A 26,329-nucleotide genomic window follows, 5' to 3' on the forward strand; every position below is an offset into this window, starting at 1 on the left:
TTTCTCATCCTCCCCTGTGCAAGGCATCATGCCAGGATATGGGGATCAGCAGTTAAGACAGACAGAAACAATACCTACCCTTGTGGAGGCTACATTCTGATAGAAAAGTCAGACAATAGAGGCATAATGAGCAAATGACAGTTTGAATTTGTGTTAGGGAGAAGAAATCAGGGATGTGACAGACAGCAGAAGCGGGGGGGGGGGGGGGCAGGGAGGGGTGTCCTCAATGGATGAGGTAGTAGGGCAAGGCTTTTAGAGCAGAACCTGGAGGAGGAAAAACAGCCTGCCCTGTGCACATGCAGAGGAAGTTCCAGGCTGCAGTAGGGCAAGTGCAGGAACCCTAGGAGGGTTCAATCCAGGACCATAGAGTAAAGAACAGAGGTAGAGAGAACAAGGAGACAGATAGGACATATGTTAACAGAGGATGACAGGAAGAGGGTAAAGGGAGGATAAATGATGATGGAAGGAGACATGATGTTGGGTGTTGAACACACAATATAATATACTAGAGGCCTGATGCCCAAAATTCGTGCAAGAGGAGGCCTTCCTTCCCCTGGTGTTGGCACTGGCTTCCCTCTGGCACCCAGGACCCAGGCTTCCCTTGCAGACCTGGCTTCATCTGGAAGGACTTCTGGTCTAATTAGCACATTACGCTTTTATTATTATAGACTAGAGGCCTGGTGACTATATTCATGCACAGAAAGGGGGTCCCTCAGCCCGGCCTGCACCCTCTCGCAATCCAAGACCCCTGCCTGATTGCCTCTAACCACTCGCCTGCCTAATTTCCCCTAATCACTCTGCCTGTCTGCCTGATCACCTCTAACCCCTTGCCTGCCTCCTTGATCATCCCTAACCACTCACCTTCCCACCTGATCACCCCTAACCACTCGCCTGCCTGCATGATTGCCCCTAACTACTTGCCTGTCTGCCTGATCTCCCATAACTACTCACCTGCCTGATAAGTCCTAACCGCCTCTGCCTGCCTGCCTGATCACCCCTAACCACTCTGCCTGCCTGATTACCCCTAACCACCTCTGCCACCACAGCGTAGTTCGGAAGGACATCGGAATGACTTTGGGAAGGTTGTTTGGGAGTACAATATAATTAGCACATTATGCCTTTATTATTATAGATGATGTATTATAGAATTGTAGAAATCTATATAATTCTATTAACCAATGTCACCCCAATAAATTCAATTTAAAAAAGAGGATGGCAGGGCCAGGTTGTGAAGATCTTGTAGACTAGAGTTGGGAGTTGAGAATCTGTTGTGAGTGCATAGGAAAGCTGATAATGAGTTTTCAGGATGGACATGGCATTGTCTGATTTCCATGTTGACATGATCACTCTGGCTGCATGGCAGAAATAGGTCAGATGAGGAGGAGGTGAGCAGCCTGGTAATCAAATAAGAAGCTATTGTAGTAGCTTGGTGACTGACAGAGATGGTATCATAACTGAGGGCCAGAGAAGTGTGGGATGCAATAATTGGCCATCAAATTGCCTAGACCTGCTCACAGATGGAAGTGAGAGAAGAATAAAAGAGAAATCATGGTGACTCTGGTTTTTCACCTGAACCACTTGGTAAATAGTGGCAGGGGTGTACATATGCTCGTGCACAACTACTCAAGAAAGTGGATTATGTGCACCTCTTCTTGATCTGGTTCAGTGACCTCACCTTGATAAGCTAGCTTGACATCGATAATGTTAGCATTATTTATACTGTGGAAATCTGTAAACACTGTAATCCAGTGCTTTTCCATCCTCCCAAACCCTTCACCCATGGAGAGCTGGCTGTCACAGCTTTACAAACACACTGCTGGATGGTGTCCTTAACTGCATTGGGGATGGCTGCAGGCAAAGCTGTTTCAGAGAGGGAAGGTCAGGCAGAAGTTCAGTCGAAACAAATGAAGCGTACCTACTGAGTTTTATATGTCCATTAGTCACCTAAGTGGAGATACTGTGTCAACAGTTAAATTTAAGTCTGGAATTTGGAGCAAGTTGTAGTCCAGAGTTATAGATATCTGAGTTGTTGAAATGTTAATTTTATTTAAAGCCCCAGGACTACATAGAATTATCTAGGGAGAGAGCAGTGAAGAGGAGAGGGTCCAGAATTGAGCTTTGGCATATGAGCATGACCAATGGACACAGAGAATAGGGGGTGGGAGCATATGTTGGGGGACGGGAGAGGGTGGGGAGAGGTCAATGGGGTGAAAAGGAGAGATATGTAAAATTTGCAACAATAAAGAAATTTTAAAAAAAGAATTGAGCTTTGGGTTCCTACACTATTTAAAGTGCCCCTCTATCGGATTTGGTTCAGTGACCTTACAAAGAAGGGGAAAAATCAGAAAAGAATATAAAAAACAGGTGTTATGAAATGAGGAAAGACCCAGTTGTTGGTGGTGTCTGGGAACCCAAAAAGTTTGCATGGAGGAGGGAGTGAACAACTGTGTCAAATGATGTAAGAAATAATGGCAATGTGTGGTAAGACACCAGGCCCCTGGATAAGGCCTATTTTAGTGGAGTGGAGGAGACAGAGCCAGAGTGCACCAGATTAAAGCAAAAATAGGAGATGAGGACATAGAGAGCAAGTGCAGATACACGTTCTTATTAGCCCATTTGCTCCTAGTGCATCAGGAACCTGCTCTATCACTCTGACTGGAACAGCAACTCCAAATATTTGCACCTCATTATACTTTGTGTTGGCAAGACAAACATGCTCACATCTCTCCATTCTAATTTACATAGTTAATTACTATATAAGTATGGCTTTTTCCCCCCTGATAGAAATTGAGATCCTTGAAATAGGGTCTCTGCTCCCGAGCCCTCTGTACCTACCACATTGATTATTTCATATTGGTTTACTTAATGAAAACGAAATACAAAATAAATAAATACAAAGAAAAGTAAAAATCATTTAGTGTCTTAGTCCTGTAGGAGATATAACGAAATCACAGCCACTACTCTATACCTGTATGTACAAGAGTGGGTTTTATGAGGTTTGGATAAGATGGGAACCACGAGGCTGAAGGTGGTCCCTTTCCGCCCACATGGTTAGTTACAGTAGGTGGTGTTTGTGGTTTCCTCAACAGCGGGGACATACTCCGCCTTCTCTTAGATGACAGAGGGCTGTTGGGTTCTCCAGGACGTTTCACTTTGTTTTGTGGCCCTGTTACAAACTCATCTGCTTCATCAATCATCATTCCCTAAAAAACATCAATGAACATATCCATTAACGACAACATTGGAAGCACTCTTCATATGCATATACAATCATCTATTACATCATCAATATGTCTTAATCATAGGCCAAAGATTTATCATGCCCCACACAGGCTCTATTCTTAGAAGATGCTACTCAATTTTAATCCAATCTAAGTGAAACAAGGAGGAGACTGAAATTAAGGTGTTCCCCAGTTGGTGTGGCTCAGTTGGATGAGAGTTGTCCCATGCACCAAAAGGTTTGCTAGCTTGATTCCAGGTCAGGGAACATGCCCGGATCATGGGATCAATCCCCAGTGGGGGTCATGCAGGAGGCAGCCATCAATATTTCTCTCATCTATGTTTCTATCACTCTCTCTCCCCCACTTCCTTCCTCTTCCTAAAATCAAAAAAAAAAAAAAATATAGTGTTGCCCCAAGATCAAGCAAAATGCAATCACAATTAAGCAGAAAGCTTGAAGAATGCACAATTCTCAGCAATCAAAATGGGAATAAACACATAGATACCTTTATGGTCAATCTCTCTCTCTCTCTCTCTCTCTCTCTCTCTCTCTCTCTCTCTCTCTCTCTCCCCCTCTCTCTGACATACACCATTCCCCTCATATTTAGATTTCTAGTAGGACAATCCAAATAAAGCAACATCACCCTGTACTTCATGTTTCAAGAGGAGTAATTTACCACTATCTAGATAGAACACTAGATATCTGAATTATGGAAACAGAGGAAATAAATGGTAATCTCAATATTAAATGAATTAGTGTGTGGAGCTGGGGAAAAAAATACAGACTCTGGAACTGGAAATATATGGGTTTAAATCTTGTCTCTTACTAGCTGTGTCACTTAAAATAGTTAGGTGTAAACCATTATACCACTATGAACTCTGATTTCTTCTTGTTTAAGGACAGATAATAACACTCATCTGCAGAACAGTTGTGAACATTAAATGTGATCATTTGAAACACCAGCTCCTACCAGGTACTCAATAAATGTCAGCTATTGTTGTCTTCAACCTAAACAATCTTGCATCAGGAGGTTCCTACTTTCCATTCACAAAGGGCCTTGGAGTCATATTTTATCTTTTAAATTAACAGGAAAATCTCTGTTTTATAATTCGTCATGTCAAGAAGAAATGAATTATAGCGAGAATAGCATGTTTAGGCAGATAAAGAAATAGGTATTCTACCTTTTTATCTTGTTTAAATGGATTGCCAAAAGTATGCAGTCTTTTGGGTTGATCTGGATCAATCTCTCGAAGTGGAGAAACCATTGTCTTTAGATATTCCTGATAGTTTCCCATTTGTGCGACTGGAACACTATGAAGGGAATCTGCAAAATCACCATAAAAGAAACAAGGTGCTATATCACTTAAGTGTATGGTCCTTCTGAGAGGACATGTTCATAATCTGCTTAGCAATATGTATGCTGGATCTGATAATCTAAAAGCTCGAATCTAGCATTCTAGGACCTAAAACAATCTCTGTTCATTCCATTCATTACTTCTCTGCCATCATTACTACCTAAAATCTCAAATCACTAATTCTAGAACAACTCCCTTACCCTTCAAACCAGGTTTGACAATGTGCTGACATCTCTTATACTGCCATTTCAACTCAAAACACCATTTTTGCTCTGTGTTCCCAAGAGCCTAGGTTCCATGGTTTTCTTTTATCATCCAGAGAACCTTTGTTAGTGGGTCTCATCCTCTTGGATAATTTGATTACAATAGCAGGCTCTCTTCATAGAAAAGTCCTTCCTTTCCCAAAAAACTTCGTGTATAATTTCCAGAGGTTGGCCAGGCTAAGATTTATACATTTAAATGGAAAAGTGACTCTGTCTGAAGTGAATAAAATGGAGGATAAGGGAACTGTACATTTTCACCAATTAACACGGACACTATCTGGTTCATTCTTTTCATGTAACTGAGGATTTATGGATTGAATTCATCACAGTAGTGGGTGACATAGTATTAGGGCATGAAATTTCTGAGATCTGACAGAATGAGGTTTTACCGCTTTCCAACTCACTAACCCTGGGCAAACTACTAAAATACTCACTTGCAGTTCACATATCTATAAAATAGGCAAAATTATTATCTATTTCATGGGGTTATTTTGAAGCTTATAGGAGCTAAAGCATGGAACGTAATATATGCACTGATTAATGTACACTTTTCCTTAAACCTGAGAACAGTAAACTTATGTTTTAAAAGATACAGGATTTATTGAAAATAGGCATTCTATACATTAAAATATTGCAAAAACAACCTCCTTAATCCTATATAATAAAACCCTAATATGCAAATGGACCAAATGACCAATCTCTATGATGTGCACTGACCACCAGGGGGCAGATGCTCAACACAGGAGCCGCTCTCTGGTGGTCAGTCTGCTCTCCTGGGGAGAGTGCTGCTCAGCCAGAAGCCAAGCTTACAGCTGGGGAGTGCAGTGGCGGTGGTAGAAGCCTCTCCCACCTCCATGCCTCCGCAGCAGCGCTAAATAGCCCCCAGGGGATGTCTGACTGTCGGCCATCAGGCAGGGGTCCTGGAATGCAAGAAGGCATAGGTTGGTTGAGATCCACCACCACCACCCCGCCCAGTGCATGAATGTCAAGCACTGGGCCTCTAGTCCATACTAATAAAATGCTAATATGCTAATTATGCCGAAACTGGTTTGGCTCAGTGGTTGAGCGCGGTCTGCGGACTGAAAGGTCCCAGGTTCGATCCTAGTCAAGGGCATGTACATTGGTTGCAGGCACATCCCCAGTAGGGGGTGTGTAAGAGGCAGCTGGTCGATGTTTCTCTCTCATCGACGTTTCTAGCTCTCTATCCCTCTCCCCTCCTCTCTGTAAAAATTCAATAAAATATATTTTTAAAAAATGATAATATGTTAATTAGATGGGGAGACTTTCTGGACGACCTTCCAGACAAACCCATGGTGGTGGGGCAGAGGCAGAGGGTTAGGGACAATCAGGACAGGATGGGGAGGGTAGTTAGGGGTGATCAGACTGGTAGGAAGGGCCAGTTGGGGGAGAGCAGGCTGGCAGGGGGGCAATTGGGGGTGGTCAGGTCAGCAGGGGGGTAGTTGGGGGCAATCAGGCTGGCAAAGGGGGTAGTTGGGGGCGAGAAGGCCAACAGGGGGGGGCAGTTGTAGGTGAGCAGGCTGGCACGCAGAGTGGTTAGGGACAATCAGGCAGGCAGGCAGATGAGAGGTTAGGAGTCAGTGGTCCTGGATTGTGAGAGGGACCTAAACCAGCAGTCAGACATCCCCCAAGGGGTCCCAGATTGGAGAGGGTGCAGGCTGGGCTGAGAGACACCCTGCTCCCTGTACAGATTTTGTGCACCAGACCATTAAATATATATAATAAGCACCTTATTATATATATATAAGCACCTTCATTTATATCAGTCTTGACATTTTCTTAATCAACAAAAATGATTTTTGTGTTCATTTACCTTCATCTTGTCCAACAATAAAATTGTGTGTTCTCAGCAGATTGGATCTCATTCTGGTTAACTGGTCTAAAAGATCTCTACGTGAAATATCATAAGCATTTCTATATGTCTGAGGTTTCAAATCCTATTTGAAATGAAACAAATAATTTTAGTTATTCCTGAGACTTTTAATATAGAAATACAATTCTTAACCCTCTTAAAATCTTAGTAAAGGACTCTACATTCACTAGAATTGACTACAGTAGAAATTTCCCAGTGGAAAATTTATACTTGCTGGCCTTGATCTTAATTCTAATACACCCACAAAGTATTCCAAACCACTGGGAATATTCTTTTTCAAGTGTGTCATTTAAAACATCAAATCCTGAGATTTATTCCTGTGGCAGCCTTGCAGGCCCACTGCTTACAATCTAGATGTGTTCCTCTAGCACCATGGAGGTGAGTTGCTAGGATATCCCCCCAGGAAGCAATGGCTGCTGAGAAGAGTGCTGTTAGTGGGGCTAGGGCTCTGCTGCAGCATTTGATCTGAAGCCATTCTCTTCCCAGGCTGTCCCCTGCCAATGACTGAGAAATATGGTGGATATTTGGCATTGGCCAGTTCTGCCCAATGTGGACCTCCTTTATGGGAAATCTTGGTGCCAAGACTTTCTCCCAACTACACCGAATGTCTGAGGCTCTTCATAACCATTTCTCCCTACCTTGCCCTCTTCTTCTCACAGGTTCTAGGTCAGCAATATAATTTTAAGGATCTCTGTGCTTACTACTGTTCCCTCTCCCCTTTACTTTTCACAGACATTACCCCCTAAACATATCTTGTACATTTAATTCCATATTGGTGTCGGCTGGCGGGATAATTCCTAAACTGGTCCATCAATAAGTATAAGATTCAAAACAGCATTGTAATTATTTCAAAACTGAAGTAATGTGAGAGACATAAATGTGTCAGACAAGTTCAAACAAAGACAAACTACTTATGCCATAATTTACCTTGTTTAAAAGCCCTATTTGAAAGCCAGCAAATTCTTTGGTATTCAATTCAGTCAGTCTTGACGAAGTTTCCCCTATGATTTCTTTCAATAGTTTTCGGAAATTTTTATTGTGAGTCAAGGACATACCACCTCCAGAATGATTTTTCACTCTGATTCCAATTTCCTGGGGAGGTTTCTTCCCCACTGATGCTAGAATCCGTTCTGACTCTAGTTTGGTCTAAAATGAAAGTACACAGTATGTTATAAAAAGATCTGTATCATCACTGCCATTTTTACTACTTAAGAAAGATGATACTTTAAGAACCCCACAGAATAATTTTTAATTGCAAATCACAGAAAAACAAATAATTAAACATTTTCCTGTGCTTCTCTGTACTACCACTGCAAACAAAGAGGTGGGACTAGAAAGACAAATAACTTAGTACATTTTTTCATCTTGTCTTATTTCAAAACTATGACTATATCATGGAGGGAACAGAAACTATGAATAAGAATTACATTCATAGACATTTAAAATCACATTTTGTTATTGTAAAATCTAGTCTACATATTCATCTTTGACTCTGTATTTATAAATGTGAACTAGTGCTAAAATTCAGGTTACATAAATTGGTATTTGAAAAAAAACACAATTTAGTTTTAATATTGAACCATGCAAAAAATTAATGCTTAATTTAACAAATATTACCAAGTAAAATGTGCTAAATGTTTCTTACTAACTTACAAAAGAATATTCTTACTAAACACTATTATACCATATTGATAAATAGTGCTTGAAATATATTATAACAACATATGGGCATATTTTGTGATATATTTGAGATAGTTCAAGAAACACGTGACAGTTATGAAATTAGTAATTAGAGCTATTTTAAATTAGTAACGATCTTTTCTTTTTCTCCAAAAGATGGAATTCCACCAATGTCCAGTAAGCTCAAAATAATTTTGATTTTTTTTGTGTGTTTTGGTTAGCGATATTCATTAATTTTCCATAATTATTATAATTAAATATGTTTATTTTTAAAAATTAAGTCGTTAAATAAGGGATAAGAGTAAAGGAAGGGTCTGTTTCCTAAATGATCCTGAAAGCTCATGTATAAAACTACACAAATAATATATTCCAGAAGGCCCCAGAACTTGCATGAGTTTCAACTCTATTCACTATCCTTCCTAGTGGCCACATCCTGCTGACACAGCCTTAAAGGCCTAAGGTAAACATCAAATAAAAATATACAAATCAATAGAGAAATAAATAAATAAATAAATAAATAAATAAATAAATTTAAAAAAAGAAAACATTAACAACAACAAAATATCAGCAGAGAGAAAAAGGGGTTAAGGGCACACTTATGGACTAGAAATCTGGGCTTGCCTTTCCTTTCTTTGTATTTATGAGCACACTGGACTGGTGAGAGCTGGCAAACTCCAGAACATAAAGTTTTTTGCCAGTTCCTACAAGGTGTGTCAGCATCCCAAATTGTGGAGGCATTTTGGGTCTTTAGTGAAATCTTCTACTTTTTTGCTTACTACTTTCTATTTTTTAAAGGTCTAACTTCCAAACATATTGAACTTGAAGCATTGTAGTCACTGCAAATGCTACTACTGTTCCCTACCTGGGAATACATTTGTGCATAAGAAAATAAAGCTGCTCCATAAATTTGTCATAGAACATAACACATTTGTATGGCAGTAAAGCTCCTACTCAGTAGTTCTCAAACATTTCCCTGCAAGAATGGGCTAGGTAGAGGAGAAGTATGATAAGTAGGGGTGAGTGGAGGATGAGGTACTAATAGAGAGGGGTAGGCAAGGGACAAGGTGAATAATGATAAATGAGGTGTGGGTATAAAGTAACAGATGGAGGGCTAGAAGAGAGGAGATTGAACCCCACTCTTCAGGTCCCCTTGGGGCCTATCACCCTCTAGTATGAGGAACACTGGTCTCATCTCCCCCTCTCCAAGAAAAAGCATATGAATATTTACTGCCTAAAAACTAATTTCCGGCAAGTCATTTAATTACACCATACCTCAATGTGCTGGCCTAAAAACAGGGATGCTCTACCCCAATGTGATTTGAGGAGAAACTAAGTTGAGAATAGGCAAAATGTGAACCATGAAATAATCCTTTCAAACCTCTGCCCTACTTAGGCCACAAAATATCAACCAGCTTGTGGATAGAACAAGCTGGCAAGCAAAAGGAGAACTGGCACAGCATCAGATGATACTGACAGACCTTTGATTGCAGTTTAATGGTGAAGCTAGAAGCCATAGAGAATCACATTAGTACTGTTCCATAAAGTGTAGAAATATATACACATTTAATTTGAAAAATTACAATTACACTAGAGAATAAGGAAATGCACTTCTGAGGGCAAAGGATTTTTGTTTGTTTGTTTTTACCAATACTACCTGTTGGCTGAGTTTTTTAAGGTAAGAGATAACACTGTAACTAAGTCCACAATCTAAATTATCTGATATCAGATTTGGAGCTCCCATCATCCTTAGTGCTTTCTTTAATGGCTATAAGGAAACAAAATACACAACAGTAAGAATAGAATAAATCTTAAAATACTCAAAGTTCAGTTATAAGGGGCAAAGGGACATGATTCATTTCTTAGAAGTCAAGGTGCTGCACATAAAACCAAACATGGAACATTAAAAAGTGGCAATGAAAATAGCAGAGAAGTAAGGAGAAGAAAGTAAAAAAAAAAAAAAAAAATTAGAAGCGAGTGGGATAAGAAGAGCAAGTAACAAATTCAAATAGGTAAATTGTTTTTAGTCTTAATTCCCAAGTCATAAAATTATTTCATATTCCAATTTATTGTGCACCCCATTCCTGCCATGGTAAATAATAATATACCCCAATTTCTCCTCCCAGTGACACCAGACACCAAGGTTCTGCCTTTTCACCTCTAGAAACTTGACTTAAAGTTTTCTACATCTACCTCTGAAATGATTTGGATAACTCTTGATTTAGAGTATGTGGCCAGTTCAAAATCATCATGAATATGTTTCCCAAATTGTAAAAATCCAAATGAGGCCGAGTAAATATTTTACTCTTTTTGGATCCCTCCCACCCTGCCTCTGCACCAGTGTCTCTACTTGATGCAGTAAGTAAATATAATGTCTTCAGAAAAAAATTTCAGAGGGAGACTCCATATAGATAATTTCTAGAGTTAAAAAGGGAAGTTGATATAACACATGAATCAGACCTATTTTTAAATTCCAAAATTACAACTTCATGAGGTTAATTTTTATAAAAGAAATACAGATGTGCTTTATAAAAATAACCATGGCAGTTAAAGGGAATAAAAATAAACAAAACAGTTCTTTTTGTGCCACTATGACATCTCCAAGCTCTTACACAAAATTTGAGAAAACAATGGGGCACAAATATTTATAAATTTAAAATCTATCTCATTTCAGGGGTAAAGTTTTTGGTTAATTGACATTTCTTGTGACAAGAATCACCCCTGATAGAGTTAATACATATGTACACATAAATACATACTAATAGGTAATATGGAGGCAGAGTTTTTAAGTAGCCATCAAAAGCCTGACGCCACTTCAGATTTGGCTTAAGCTTGTGAACTTTAAACAAGTCATCTGTAAGAGAAAATCAAATACAATAATACATGATACTAGTCTCAAATATCAAGATCTAAATCAAGCAACCCACATTATTATATCATTTCTTAGAAATCTCAAACTTTGATTATATTAGATGAACTTTTCACTGGAGTTTATTTGATTGCCTTTTCTTGGCACTATTTACCAAAATTACATATTCTATTTTCTAATATTCTAAATGAAATAAATTACTAAGTTACATATTTCTCTTTTGTCTGTGAAGCTACATTAAAATATAATATTACAACACTAACTGATCCAGGTGAAATTGTTTTTGACCTTTTACATATTGGTAACTCTACTGTAGTAATTTCCACCAGATAGGGAATCCATGATCACTGGTTGATGGCATATTCCCCTTATTCAAATAGAGAATGTGAAAAACAACAAAACTGTACTCATAGATACAGAGAACCAATTGAGGGTTGCCAGAGGTGATGGTGAGAGAAATGACTGAAGGTGGTCAAATAATACAACTTCCTGGTCATAAATAAATCACGCAAATGTTAAGTAGAGCACAGTGACTACAATTAATAATACTATAGTGCATATTTGAAAGTTGCTAAGAGAGTAGATCTTAAAAATTTTCATTGTCAGAAAAAATTATAACTATGTATGGTAATGAATGTTAACTAGACTTACTGTAACCATTTCACAATATATACAAATATTGAATCATTATGTTGGTACACCTGAAACTAATATAATGTTATATATCAATTATATTAAATAAATAAATAAATAAATAAATAAATAAATAAATAGTGTTATACTTTCATCTGGAATAAAAAAAGACCCCAAATAGCTGTACCAATCCTGAGAAAGAAGAACAAAGTAGGAGCAATCTCAATACCAGATATCAAGCTGTATTACAAACCCACTGTGCTAAAAACTGCCCAGTACTGGCACAAGAATAGACATATAGACCAATGGAACAGAATAGCAAACCCAGAAATCAACCCAAACCATTATGCTCAATTAATATTTGACAAAGAAGGCAAGAACTTACAATGGAGTCAAGACAGTGTTTTCAATAACTGGTGTTGGGAAAATTGGACAGATACATGCAAAAAAAATGAAACTAGACCACCAACTTATACCATACACAAAAATAAACTCAAAATGGATAGAGGACTTAAACATAAGAAGGGAAACCATAAAAATACTAGAGGAATCCACAGGCAGCAAAATCTTAGACATATGCCAAAGCAATATCTTCACTGATACTGGTCCTAAGGCAATGGAAACTAAAGAGAAAATAAACAAATGGGACTACATCAAAATAAAAAGCTCTGCACAGCAAAAGAAACCATCAACAAAACAATAAGAAAGCCCACTGCATGGGAGAACATATTTGTCAATGTTATCACTGATAAGGGTTTAATCTCCAACATTTACAGGGAACTCAAACCACTTAACAAAAGGAAGATAAACAACCCAATCAAAAAATCGGCACCGGACCTTAATAGGTACTTTTCGAAAGGACATAAAAAAGGCCAAGAGACACATGAAAACATGCTCAAAGTCACCAATCACCTGAGAGATGCAAATCATAATCACAATGTGGTACTATCTCACACCTGTCAGAATGGCTATCATCAACAAATCAACAAACAACAAGTGCTGGCGAGGATGCAGAGAAAAAGTAACCCTCATGCACTTCTGGTGGGAATGCAGACTGGTGAGCCACTGTGGAGAACAGTATGGCATTTCCTCAAAAAACTAAAAATGGAACTCCCATTTGACTCAGTAATCCCACTTCTAGGAATATATCCTAAGAAACTAGAAATACCAATTAGAAAGGATATATGCACCCCTATGTTCATAGCAGCACAATTTACCATAGCTAAGATTTGGAAACAGCCTAAGTGTCCATCAGCAGATGAGTGGATTAGAAAACTGTGGTACATCTACACAATGGAATATTACGCTGCTGTAAAAAAGACAGAATTCTTACCATTTGCAACAGCATGGATGGAACTGGAGAGCATTGTGCTAAGTGAAATAAGCCAGTCAGTGAAAAGACAAGTATCACATGATCTCACTCATTTGTGAAATATAATGAACAACATAAGCTGATAAACAAAAACAGATCCAGAGACACAGAAGCATTGATCAGACCATCAAACCTCAGAGGGAAGGTAGGGGAGGGTGGGGGTAAGGGTGAAAGATCAAACAAAGGACATATATGCATGCATATAAGCCTAACCAATGGACACAGACACCGGGGGTGGGGTGAGGGCATGAGTGCCGGGGTTGGGGGGATTTATGGGGGAATAAGGACACATATGTACTACCTTAATCAATAAAGGGGAAAAAAGGAAGAACTCTTTCCATTCACAACAGCATGTGTGGACCTGGAGAGCATTATGCTAAGTGAAATAAGCCAGTCAGAGAACGATAAATATTACATTATCTCATTAATTTGTGGAATATAATGAACAACATAAACTGATGAACAAAAATAGATCCAAAGACAGAGAAGTATTGAACAGACCGTCAAACTTCAGAGGGAAGGCAGGGGAGGGTGGGGGTGTGTGTGTAAGAAATGAACCAAAGGACTGTATGCATGTATATGAGCATAAACAATGGACACAGACAGTAGGGGGGTGAGGGCATGTGCTGGGATGTGGGAGCTGCTGGGGAGAGGTCAATGGGGTAAAAGGAGACATATGTAATACTTTAAACAATAAAGAATTAAAGAAAAAATGGATTGTATTAGTAAAAGCAAGTAGAGATGCTAAATTGAAGTTTAAATTCTGCACAACTAAATGTTTCTTGACTGCCATGTGCATTAAAACAACTAAAGATATTTTCTTTATATAAGCAGTTACCCCATCTTTTCACATTTAAATTTAATTATTTTATTAAAGTAAATGCACTATATACACCTCATGAAAATTTCCAAAATAGCTCTCTATTTCCTTCCAAGGGTAAGGAAAAAATTTTTTTTCTAACGTAATAATTCTAAATTGATATTCTCAGACATCAACATGAACCTGCCACACTTACTATAAATACCAAAAATATTATATATTCAACCTTTATTTTGTTTCTTTGGGTTTTATTGGTTCCTATCCAAAAACAAATGCTTTTAGTTTCAATTACAATTCCTATGCCATATGCATAATTTTACTACAAATGGGCTATTCTTTGAAATTCTGAATTATTTTAGTTAAGAAAAGCAACTACGTATTTTCTTCCTTTACTGTTATAATAAATTATTCATTCCTGTTGAAACTAATTTAAATGGAATTACAAAGTCATAAAATGTGTGTTTTTTTGTTATTGTTCTTTTGGAACAGGATATAAAGAACAAAGAAGAAAGATCTGAAGAGACTGCTAGCTCATTGTAGCATGCTAGTCTTTTAGAGGCCATTCATATATTGACAGAGAGGAACAAGATATCATGTTATATTGTGTCTTTTATGTGAAGTTTGATGGGAATTAGGCAGATTTTGGAAACTAACTGACAAATTTAAATACCACAAAACTAGAGAGACATTTAGATATAAATAGATTGGATAATGAGAGTCAATAATAGTAATATTGCTAACAATGCTGATTGCAATGATTCTACCCAGGAGCCAATTTAGTCTAATTATTTCTTGTCAGATTCTTTGAAACAGGAGTGGGAGGAAGAAAGAAAATCTTCCACAGTCTAAATTAAGGGTAGAGATCTATTAGGGTGACAGTGCTTTAGTCACTATCTCTATAGCTCAGAAAATGATTTCCAAGGTATTAAATTTCCATTCACATGTAGTCTCTAAGAGGTTACAGTAAAGATATAATAAACAATTAGCTAATCAACATTTGAAAGGCAAGAAAGTAAGTGTAGGAAGAGATTAAAACGATACTGCCAATACCCCAAAACTACTGACTTCCATTCTCTTTCAGTTCCTTTCTCCCCATTTCACACTTGGAAGAGGAGGAAGATGTGGGTTTTTATCCAAACTCATCCACATTCTTAGCTGAGTGAGCTTTGAAAAATTACTTCACCTTTTTGTGTCTCCATTCCATCTATAAAATCGATTTAGTAAGTGCCTTACCACAAAAGATTGTTCTGAGAACTAGATTATGTACATGAAAATACCACATACAATGAAAAATGGTGTAAGCTGTAAAGCACTGAATATATAGTGATTAATACACATAAAAGTATAATCATTTATTCTCTTTTGCTCCTCCTGGTCTCAATGTGGATCTAAAGTTTATTTTGTATACAAGTCCCTAGTTCTTTTTTTCCCATTTTTTTTTTATTAAGGTATTATATGTATACATATCTTACCATTGCCCCTTCCACCCAGTGTTTTGCGTTCATTGGTTATGCTTATATGCATGCATACAAGTCCTTCAATTGATCTCTTATCTCCTCCACCTCTCCCTAACCTTCCCGCTGTAATTTGACAGTTTGTTTGATGCTTTACTGCCTCTGTATCTATCTTTTTGTTCATCAGTTTATATTGTTATTTATTATTCATAAATGAGTGAGATCATGTGGTATTTTACTTTCACTGACTGGCTTATTTCACTTAGCATAATGTTCTCCAGTTCTATCCAGGTTGCTGCAAATGGTAAGAATTTCTTCTTTATTATGGCAGCATAGTATTTCATTGTGTAGATGTGCCATCGTTTTCTAATCCAGTCATCTGCTGACGGGCATCTAGGCTGTTTCCAAATCTTAGCTATTGTAAATTGTGCTGCTATGAACATAGGGGTGCATATATCCTTTCTGATTGGTGTTTCTAGTAGTATAGACCAAAGATGAAATACTGAAATTCAGCCCATAATAGTTTTTTTTTATTGTTTGAAGGACTACAAATAGTAGTACATATGTCTTCTTTCCCCCCCCCTTGATCTCCCCCCAGCCTCCCCTACCCCTGAGCCTATGCCTTCACCTACCCTCCTCCAGCCATAATACTTTTGAAGAACTTTTCCATTGTCCTGTGATAATGAGGACACCTCTACCCTATGGTGTCAGTGGAGACCATGTGGAGAAGAGTAAGGAGAAACTGCTACTTCTCCCAGCCAGAGAGCTATCATTGCAGTGAGGATTCAGAACTCCTATCCCTGCACAGCATTAATAAGGAGCCCCTTCCTTTTGGGTGTCAACAGGGAAGGCCAAGTGGGGAAATGTGAACTTCTGCCACTCTGGCACTAATGATAAAGTATCTCAAAATCTCAGCCAGAGGAATGTGAGAGGAAGAAAGCTAAAACAGAAGATTTCAATAAGATACACAAATTTACAATATTGAAAATGTTCAGATTTCAACTGAAAATCATTCACCTTATCAAGAACCAGGAAGATCTCAAAGCAAATTCAAAATGACAATCAAGAGACACTAACACCAAAATGACAGATATGTTAAACATAGTCAATAAAAGTTTTAAAACCCACTATAATAAAAGGTATTTCAGCAAAATATTAGACACGTTTGAAATAAATGAAAAAATAGAAAGCCTCAGCAAAGAAATAGAAAATGAGCCCCAGCCAGTGTGGCTCAGTTGCTTGAGCATCATCCCATGCACTAAAAGTCTTCAATTTTATCCCTGGTTGAGGTATGTACATTAGGCAGCTGATCTTTCTCTCTGTCTCTCTCTGTCTCTCTCTGTATCTCTCTGTCTCTCTCTGTCTCTGTCTCTCTCTCTGTCTCTCTCTCTCTCTCTGTCTCTGTCTCTCTGTCTCTCTCTCTGTCTCTCTCTCTCTCTCTCTCTCTCTCTCTCTCTCTCTGTCTCTCTCTCGTCAATAGAAAACACATTAAAAAATAAACAGAAAGTGAGGAGTAGAAGCTATAAAGAAGAACCAAGTGGAAATCTTAGAATTAAAAAATGCAATAAACAAAGTAAAAATTTCAATGGGTGAGCTCAAAAGCAGAATGGAGGGGTATGTTTATTTTTACTTCTGTTGTCTGTGCTTTTGGTGTCATGTATATTTTTATTTCTTACAACTGCAGGTGAATCTACAAATATCTCAAAATAAAAAGTGTACTTCAAAGTAGAAAAATAATACTATTTACAGTCTAAGTAAAAATTATCTAGACTAATAGAGTGTCGGACTAGGGACTGAGGGTTCTGGGTTCGATTCTAGTCAAGGGCACTTACTGGAGGCTTGATCCCTGGCACCTGTTGGAGCATGTGAGGGATGCAAGCAATCAATGTGCCTCTCTCACATCGATGTTTCTCTCTCTCTCTCTCTCTCTCTCTCTCTCTCTCTCTCTCTCTCTCTCTCTCTCTCTCTCTCTCTCTCTCCCCACCCCTCTCTCCTTTCCACTCCCTCTAAAAATCAATGTAAAAATATCCTTGGGTGAGAATTAACAACAACAACAACAAAATTATCTAGTCTAATCCTTCATTGTATAATTGTGAAAACTGAGGTTATAAAGGTATATTTAAGAGAAAGGGTAATAAATCCACAAAATACAGGTAATTTTTTTTGGTAATCATATCAATCTCAGAGACATAACCTATATATAGCAGTGGCAATCATCTTTAAGAGGATACTTTTAGATTAGACTAATAAATAGACAGACTATACAGAACAATATGCTAATATATTTATGATGGCCCATTCTTTTAAAAAATGTATCTTTATTGTTGAAAGTATTACAAATGTCCACTTTTTTCCCATTGACCCCTTCCACCCCACACTCATCCTATTGATGACCTGTTCTTAACCTTAATTTGCAACCTTTAAAATAATTTCTTTTTCAGTACATTTAATACACATAGTACATAGAGCACTAAAAAATCTTATGCTTTTTCCAATAATTTTCATTTTTCAATGACACTTGGCATACCATATTATATTAGTTTCAGGTGTACTACATAGTAATTACACATTTATATGACTTACAAAGTGATCATCCCATAGGTCTAATACCCATCTGACACCATACATAGCTATTACAATATACTCCCTATGCTATCTATACTTTACTTTCTCATAACAGTTTTTATAACTGGCAATTTGCACAACTTAATCCCTTCCTCTTTTTTCGCCCAACTCCCTAATCTCCTCCTATCTGGCAACCATAAAAAGGAAATAAATAAATAAATAAATAAATAAAGTTCTCTGTATCTATGAGTTTGCTTCTGATTTTTTAAAATGTATTTTTATTGATTTCAGAAAGGGAGAGGGAGAAAGAAATAGAAACATCAATGATGAGAGAGAATCATTGATTGGCTGCCTCTTGCATGCTCCCCACTGGGGATCAAGTCAGCAATCTGGGCATATGCCCTGACCAGGAATAGAACCATAACCTACTGGTTTATAGGTTGACGCTCAACAACTGAGCCACTCTGGCTGGGGGAGTTTGCTTCTGTTTTATTCATTTATTTTGTTTTTTAGATTCCACACATATATGACATCATATGGTATTTGTCTATCTCTATCTGACTTATTTCACTTACTATAATAAAAAAAAATTATGCTTTTAATGACTAAAACTCATTAAGGTTTGGTTCTTTTGGAAAAAATTAAGAAACTCGACCAAATAAAAATGCTCACAACTTTACAACTAGAAGGATACCATGTGGTATTATTACTCTACACAACTGTGGCTTTTTAAATGAGAAAAAAATCTCTACACATGTTTTTGGTGATATCTGAGTAACTTCTCCCTGAGTTGTTCATATTAGAATATTGCCATGGAAACTACAGTGTCTACAACTACAGTTATTGCAGAATTTATTGTTGTACTTATTGCTATAACTTGCTACTGTGCCTAAACCAGATGCTCCAAGAGCACTGAATATTCTTTTATGAAGGAACTAGAGGCCCGGTGCATGAAATTCATGCACTGGAGGAGGGGGGTTCTTTATCCCAGACTCTGAGATCCGGGACATCTCAGAGTACCGAATCCCTCTTGCAGTCTTGGACCCCTCACTCCTTACCACTTGGCTCACTGCTCCTTAGCGCTGCTGAGGAGGTGAGCGAGGCTCCTGCTATTGTCACTGCACTCGCCAGCCATAAGCCCGGCTTCTATGGGAGGGCACTGACCACCAGGTGGCAGTTTCTGCCCCCTGGTGGTCAGTGTGCATCATAGCAACGGGTCATTCTATTGTTTGGTCGATTTTCATATTAGGGTTTTATTATATAGGATTAGTGTGAGCCAATATTCCCATAGAAGCCCTATTTTCTGAAGAAAACAATCAGATTTTTGGAGCATTAATCCCAACCAATGGTATTTTGGGGGGGGCTCAAACTAGTCTATAAAAAAGGCAAGTGCACTTAAAACAGGGGGTTGGGTCTGGCCAGCATGGCTCAGTGAACATTGAGCATTGACCTATGAGTCTGGAGGTTACAGTTCATTTCCCAGCCAGGGCACTTGACCCAGTTGTAGGCTTGATTTCCAGTGTGGGGTGTGCTGGAGGTGGCTGATCAATGATTCTCTCTTATCATTGATGTTTCTATCTCTCCCTTTCTCTCTTAAATCAGTAAAAATATATATATTTTAAATGGAGGTTGGGAGAGAGGGGTGACAGCATTGAACCTTGCAACCTGAAGAAAAGCATAAGAATCACACAACAAAGGTTAATTGTCTCTTCTGTTTGATCTAAAGGAGACAAAAAGAAAACAGGACAGAAAACAGTACACAAATCCTATCCTTTCAAATAAATGTTTAGATTTTTTATATATCCAGATATCAATTACTATTTGACTACATTTAAAGTGCTTAGCTCATCATGTATTTTTTTGTTGTATTTTAAAGGTGATTAAATAGGACATACTTTACTTACCTAAAAGAGGGAGTAAAACTGGGTAGTTGTAGGGCATCACAAAGAGGTTTACACAAGTTAAAGTTGTACTGGCTTTTAAATAACCAAATGGATATCCAAGTTCATTGTATTTTCCACTGCTAGTAACAAATACCTGAGAATAACATGAAATAATATACAGTTATGAAAATATGGATTTTATGTAAAAGCAAACTCATAGCAATATTCCATAGCCACATCTATGGCATAATTTAATTGTAATTTAAAAATGGAAATAGTGCTTTTAGCCTATGGTTTTGTCAAATACACTGAGTGGCCAGATTATTATGATCTGTGAACAGATCATAATAATCTGGCCACTCAGTGTATATCCTAGGGTAGGCAACTACGTAATTGCGGATTTCACACATATATGGCTTCAGTTGAATTTTTAGGTTTGCAGACGTAGTACAAATGTAAAACACATTTTGTTATTTGATAGTTGGCTATTCAGCTGTTAATCAGTAAAAAAAGTTTTTTGATCTGTTTTGTAGTTTTCGTTAGGCGTTCGTTGAAAAATGGAAAATCAAAAGGAACATTTTCGTCATATTTTGCTTTTTTATTTCCGCAAAGGGAAAAACGCATCGCAAGCTCATAAAAAGTTATGTGCTGTTTATGGTGACGAAGCCTTAAAAGAACGGCAGTGTCAAAATTGGTTTGCCAAATTTCGTTCTGGTGATTTTTCACTCAAAGATGAAAAACGCTCTGGTCGTCCAGTTGAAGTTGATGACGCCCTAATCAAAGCAATAATCAATTCGGACTGTCACAGTACAACACGTGAGATTGCAGAGAAGCTTCATGTATCACATACATGCATTGAAAATCACTTAAAACAACTTGGCTATGTTCAAAAACTCGATACATGGGTTCCTCACGAACTGAAAGAATCACAGTTAACGCAACGCATTAGCAGCTGCGATTTGCTAAAGAAACGTAATGAAAATGATCCATTTTTAAAACGACTGATAACTGGCGATGAAAAATGGGTTGTTTACAACAATATCAAGCGGAAAAGATAGTGGAGCAGGCCAGGTGAACCAACTCAAACAACATCAAAAGCTGATATTCATCAAAAGAAGGTTTTGTTATCAGTTTGGTGGGATTACAAAGGAATTGTCTACTTTGAACTCTTACCACCCAACCGAATGATCAATTCTGATGTCTACATTGAACAACTAACGAAATTAAACAATGCAGTTGAAGAAAAGCGGCCCGAATTGACAAATCGAAAAGGTGTTGTATTCCATCATGACAATGCAAGGCCACACACATCTTTGGTCACTCGGCAAAAATTAATTGAGCTTGGTTGGGATGTTTTGCCACATCCACCATATAGTCCTGACCTTGCACCATCTGATTACTTTTTGTTTCGATCTTTACAAAACTCCTTGAATGGTAAAAATTTCAATAATGATGATGTCAAATCGTACCTGATTCAGTTTTTTGCTAATAAAAACCAGAAGTTTTTTGAACGTGGGATTATGATGCTGCATGAAAGATGGCAAAAGGTCATTGATCAAAATGGGCAATACATTACAGAATTTTATTTAGTTCCATGAAAAAATTGTCTTTGATTTTCTTTAAAAAATCAGCAATTACCTAGTTGCCGACCCAGGCTAATACGCAAATTGTTCTCTCGACCAGGAGTTCGACCAGCAGGCAGGCTGGCCAACCGCCCATATCCCTTCCCTCTGGCCAGGCTGGCTGGATCCCCCCACCCATGCCCGAATTCATGCACCAGGCCTCTAATATATACCCTGTTTCCCCCAAAATAAGACAGTGTCTTATATTAATTTTTGCTCCCAAAGATGCGCTAGGTCTTATTTTCAGGGGATGTCTTATTTTTCCATGAAGAAGAATATGGTACACATTTATTGTTAAATGAAAATAAAGGAAATTTATTACCTGTATATGGTATGGTAGTACGGTAGTTGTCAACACAAACCAGACAAACTGAATCTTACAGTATCAAGAATGTGCTCATTTATTCAGTGACAATCATGTCATCATCTTCTGGAATATCATCATAACAATCCAATTCCTGAATTTCCTGGTGAATTTCTTGTGACTTCATTTCTTTCAGAATCAGTGGACCAAATCTCTCATGTTTAGCCTAAGGGGGGTCTCATTGTTGGGGGGATGCCTTATATTTCACTCAGAAGGAAACCTGTAAGTAGGTCTTATTTTCGAAGGATGTCTTATTTTCGGGGAAACAGGTATATACTGAGTGGCCAGATTATTATGCGTTCAGAGAGCATAATAATCTAGCCACTCAGTGTATACCATACTAAATAAAAATGTTCAGATCACAATTTTTTTACATTAAGAAATGAAACTGTATATGCAATAACCATTCAGAGTTTGCAGTCTACATTACAGTACCCCAATATTTACTTTATTAGCACAGTGGAAAATAAGGCTGCAATACCACTAAGTGATAAAAGCCATTAAAACAAATTGACTTCTCAAAAGAAGTGGTGACCAGAGTAAAGACTTTTAAGAAAATGGAAGATGGCACCATGTGTAAAGCAGACAATTGTAAAAAGATAGCCCTTTCAAAGGATTATGCTAACACTTTTTGTGTGTACTACTATTAAATCTTGCTCTACTTCCCTTTGATGCCCCATTTCCCTACCTACTATTCATTTTTGATCAAATAAGTATTTACTGAATAGTCAGACACTGGTGGTAATTATTTTGAGGCAGGAAGAAAATGTTTTGGTTCATTCTGAAAATCATTTATCTTGTAAATTATGCGGGTAGAACAAATATTCAATAATTATCAAAACATTAATCTTTATTACATATGACTATCATCTTATTTCTTATTATATTCTTTATTTGATATATATTATATTGTCAGGTACCATACACTTGATATGCTGGGCTAGAGTCCTCTAGCAACCATATTTTCTCTATGTTTCATGAGACCTTCAACAGGGTTAAGACAAAAGTCAAGCCCTAATGGTAAACAGGATCCATTTACCTTGCTAATTCTTGATACCAGCAATATCATCTACCAGTTCACTAATTTCTTGCTATATTTAGTCATAGCTAAGAATAAATCCTTCCTATGTAATTTATGACTCCACAAAACAATTGTTAAAACATGACTCATCTACTCTAAACAAAAGTCTTAATTTGAAACTTAATAGAAACAGAAAACTGTAATAAAACATGTTGGATTTCCCCCTACTTCCTGATTGTATATAATAGAAGAGGGGGAAGTCATCATCCTATATAATAAAAGGCTAATATGCAAATAAACCTAACAACCAAACAACCAGTTACTCTGAAGTGCACTGGCCACCAGGGGGCACACACAGAACATGGTGGGCATCGGCCACTGTGGGATGGTGGAGCAGGTGACCAGGGGTACCAGACCAAGGCGGGGCATCAGTTGCTGTCATTGGGGTGAGCCTCTGATGGTTACTGAAAATTCTTTGCTCCTGTGTATGCCATGGTCTCACCCAGCACTCTCACTTGCTGCCAGTGCCAGCCCCACTCGCACCCACTGAGGGTGCCAGAGCCGCTGCTAGCTCCTGCTGCCTAGCCACACACTGGCCCTGATCGCTTGGCGCCATCACTGGGTGTAAAGGGTGGCTGCCGTCCCTGATCGCCCCTTAGGGCTTCTTCACCTCCCCCTGCTCCTGAGGGATGATTAGAGCCAGCAGCCACCACTCACAACCCTGCTCACATCCACAGCTAGTGCCAGAGCCACTGCTCTCACCCGTTGCCAGTGCCTGGTGCTGGTCCCTAATACTTGGCACCTTTCAGCAGGTGCGAGCAGGGCCAGTGCTGTCACTGTGTGGTAGCGGTGGTGGCAGAAGCGGGGTTGCTGGCAGACAAGGGACCAGGGGCCACTGTGGGAGTGGTTGGGTGGGGGTGTGGAGGATTGGCTGAGACCTGCCCCTGTGCCCGCCACAGCCTTGTGGATCACATTTCCTTTCAAGGTGCACGAATTTATGCACTGGGGCCCTAGTAAAGGATAAAAGCTTACACGCAACCAGCAAAAGCCAGACCTATGATTCCTGAGAAAAGAAAAGCACTATTTTTTTATTCCTCTCTCACTTCTTTTTCTCCCTGTCCCTTAGCACCCTTCCTATTTTCCCTAGTTTCCCATAAGCCCCTTGAGTTTTTCCTTATCACCTACAGAGTCATAAAATTTAGGTGTTCAAAAAGATCATTAATGACCATCTAATCTAGAAAAAGTAAGTGTTGGATTCAAAACCACATAGTTGGTGGCAGAGCTAGAATTAAAATCCAAGTTTCCATTACGATTTTGCCAAATTTCCTGGTTCCTGGTTCATCTTATTCTTTTTAAGACCCACTAGTTAATCACATTAAAACTACTCTAAACAAAAGTAACATAAGGTCAGAATAAAAGGCATGTGGCATATTTGAGGGGTGATGTCGGGAGGGAGGGCAGGATTTAAGTTTCTCTGGAGAACATTTACAAGGAATGTGCAACACACACACACACACACACACACACACACAAAGAGGGTTTATTTTAGGGGAAAAGGTATAATTGTATTTGCTTTTTTGCCAACTTTTTTAACCCATAAATTTAAATGTCCTATCTTGACTTTAGTGTTCTATTATCTGTATCTTTTTTACTAGTACGTTTTGGTTGTATTTATTGAAATATAAGCATTCATATAAAAAGTGCATGAATTGTAAGTATATAGCTCAATGGATGTTCATAAAGTGAATGTACATGTGTAATTAACACCCAGATCAAGAAATAGAACATGACCAGAAGCCCTCTCGTGTCCTTTTCTGGTTACTACGCTGCACCTCGAGAGAAACCACTATCCTGACTTCTTCTTTTTAATATATTTTATTGATTTTTTACAGAGATGAAGAGAAAGGGATACAGAGTTAGAAACATCGATAAGAATCATGGATCAGCTGCCTCCTGCACACCCCTTTCCGGGGATGTGCCCACAACCAAGGAACATGCCCTTGACTGGAACCTGGGACCTTTCAGTCCACAGGCCGACGCTCTATCCACTGAGCCAAACCGGTTTCAGCACTATCCTGACTTCTAACAGAGTTAGTCAGGGAACCCTCAACCTTCTGGTAGACAGGGTGATACTCAAACCAACCAAGCCATACCAGCCACAGCTAATATGTGATCTTTTATGTCCGCCTTCTTTCATTCAATATTATGAGATTGTTCTGTTTCTTGCCCTTTTACATTCTTGCTTTAAGCTTGTTCCTCCCCCGCCCCCCTTCTATCCAGTTTTAGTATCTTTGGAGAATTTAAGTAGCTTAAAGACAACTAGTAGCAATTTAGCATGAAAGAGATTTTAGAATGAAACAGATGGCAGTCTGAAAGTGTTCCTTGTATAAATAGACTAACAATTACTGATTTCTACATGGTACTATAGTTTAGAAATAGAACAAACAACCTTACAGTGTAGGACTTCCTTATTAATCTAAATAAAAAGGCTGTGACTGCCATGTCTGGATTTTTACAAATCAAAATCCAAAGGTGAATCTAGTAACAAATAAGCAAGCCCTTCTGGTTGAAGGATCACACTTGGAAAAACCAATGATGTGCATTTGTTTTGTTCAAGTAAAATCGAAACTACTCATACCAATATTGGTACCACTAAGAGTTTGATTACATTACACTAATACATAAAGTAGTTCTAGGGCTTACGGGTTTTTTTCAAAAGTATATTATGCCCTGGCTGGTATGGCTCAGTTATTTGAATGTCCTCTCCCTCCCTCTGTTCCTCCTTCCCTCCCTCTCTCTCCCTTTCTCTCTAAAAGAAACATATTTTAGCCCAGCCATTGTGGCTCAGTGGTTGACCACCTACCCATGTACCAAGAAGTCACTAGTTCAATACCCAGTCAGGGCACATGTCCAGGTTTGGGGCTCGGTCCCCAGTGAGTGTCATGTAGGAGGAAGCCGTAGATGTTCTCTCTCTCTCTCTCTCTCTCTCTCTCTCTAAGAAATTAGTAGAAACATATTTTTAAAAAACATTTAAAAAGAAAAGAAATCTGTACTTCCAATCTGTTGTGCTTTACCTGCAGAAGTCATAGCTGAATAGAGTTACATCCCCCAGGCAATGAATTATAAACCTAAAGTCCTTGGATAGGCTTCCAAATCCTCAAATATACAATTTCATCAGATTTGGCTGTCTTAAATGGCAAGGTATATAGTAGGTTAATGATTCATATCAGAGTAAAACTTTTGCTTAGCCCTACTGTTTATTTGATAGCATTTTTGAGAAACATTTATAACAAATTCAGCCTAATTATTCCCAGATTAAC

The 26,329-nt window shown here is 38.3% G+C and overlaps 1 protein-coding gene across 13 annotated transcripts in view; it reads right to left on the minus strand.

Moving 5' to 3' along the window:
• LOC118722093 (integrator complex subunit 6-like) overlaps positions 1–26,329 on the minus strand; it is a 61,138-nt gene that overhangs the window by 3,727 nt on the left and 31,082 nt on the right. For 5 of the 13 annotated variants that reach the window (XM_036443469.2, XM_036443467.2, XM_045583493.1 and 2 more), the window contains 7 exons: positions 20,024–20,156; positions 11,166–11,260; positions 10,064–10,174; positions 7,657–7,875; positions 6,670–6,793; positions 4,402–4,544; positions 2,969–3,203 (listed from right to left, as the gene is read on the minus strand). In XM_036443469.2, the coding sequence (XP_036299362.1) occupies positions 2,969–3,203; positions 4,402–4,544; positions 6,670–6,793; positions 7,657–7,875; positions 10,064–10,174; positions 11,166–11,260; positions 20,024–20,156 (1,060 nt within the window). Of the gene's footprint in view, positions 1–2,968; positions 3,204–4,401; positions 4,545–6,669; positions 6,794–7,656; positions 7,876–10,063; positions 10,175–11,165; positions 11,261–20,023; positions 20,157–26,329 lie in introns of those variants that run through there. The other 8 variants (XM_036443470.2, XM_036443474.2, XM_036443468.2 and 5 more) reach the window with 8 other exon arrangements.

The sequence above is a fragment of the Pipistrellus kuhlii genome, unplaced genomic scaffold, assembly GCF_014108245.1.
Source record: "Pipistrellus kuhlii isolate mPipKuh1 unplaced genomic scaffold, mPipKuh1.p scaffold_m20_p_19, whole genome shotgun sequence".
In the NCBI taxonomy this organism is placed as follows: Eukaryota; Metazoa; Chordata; class Mammalia; order Chiroptera; family Vespertilionidae; genus Pipistrellus; species Pipistrellus kuhlii.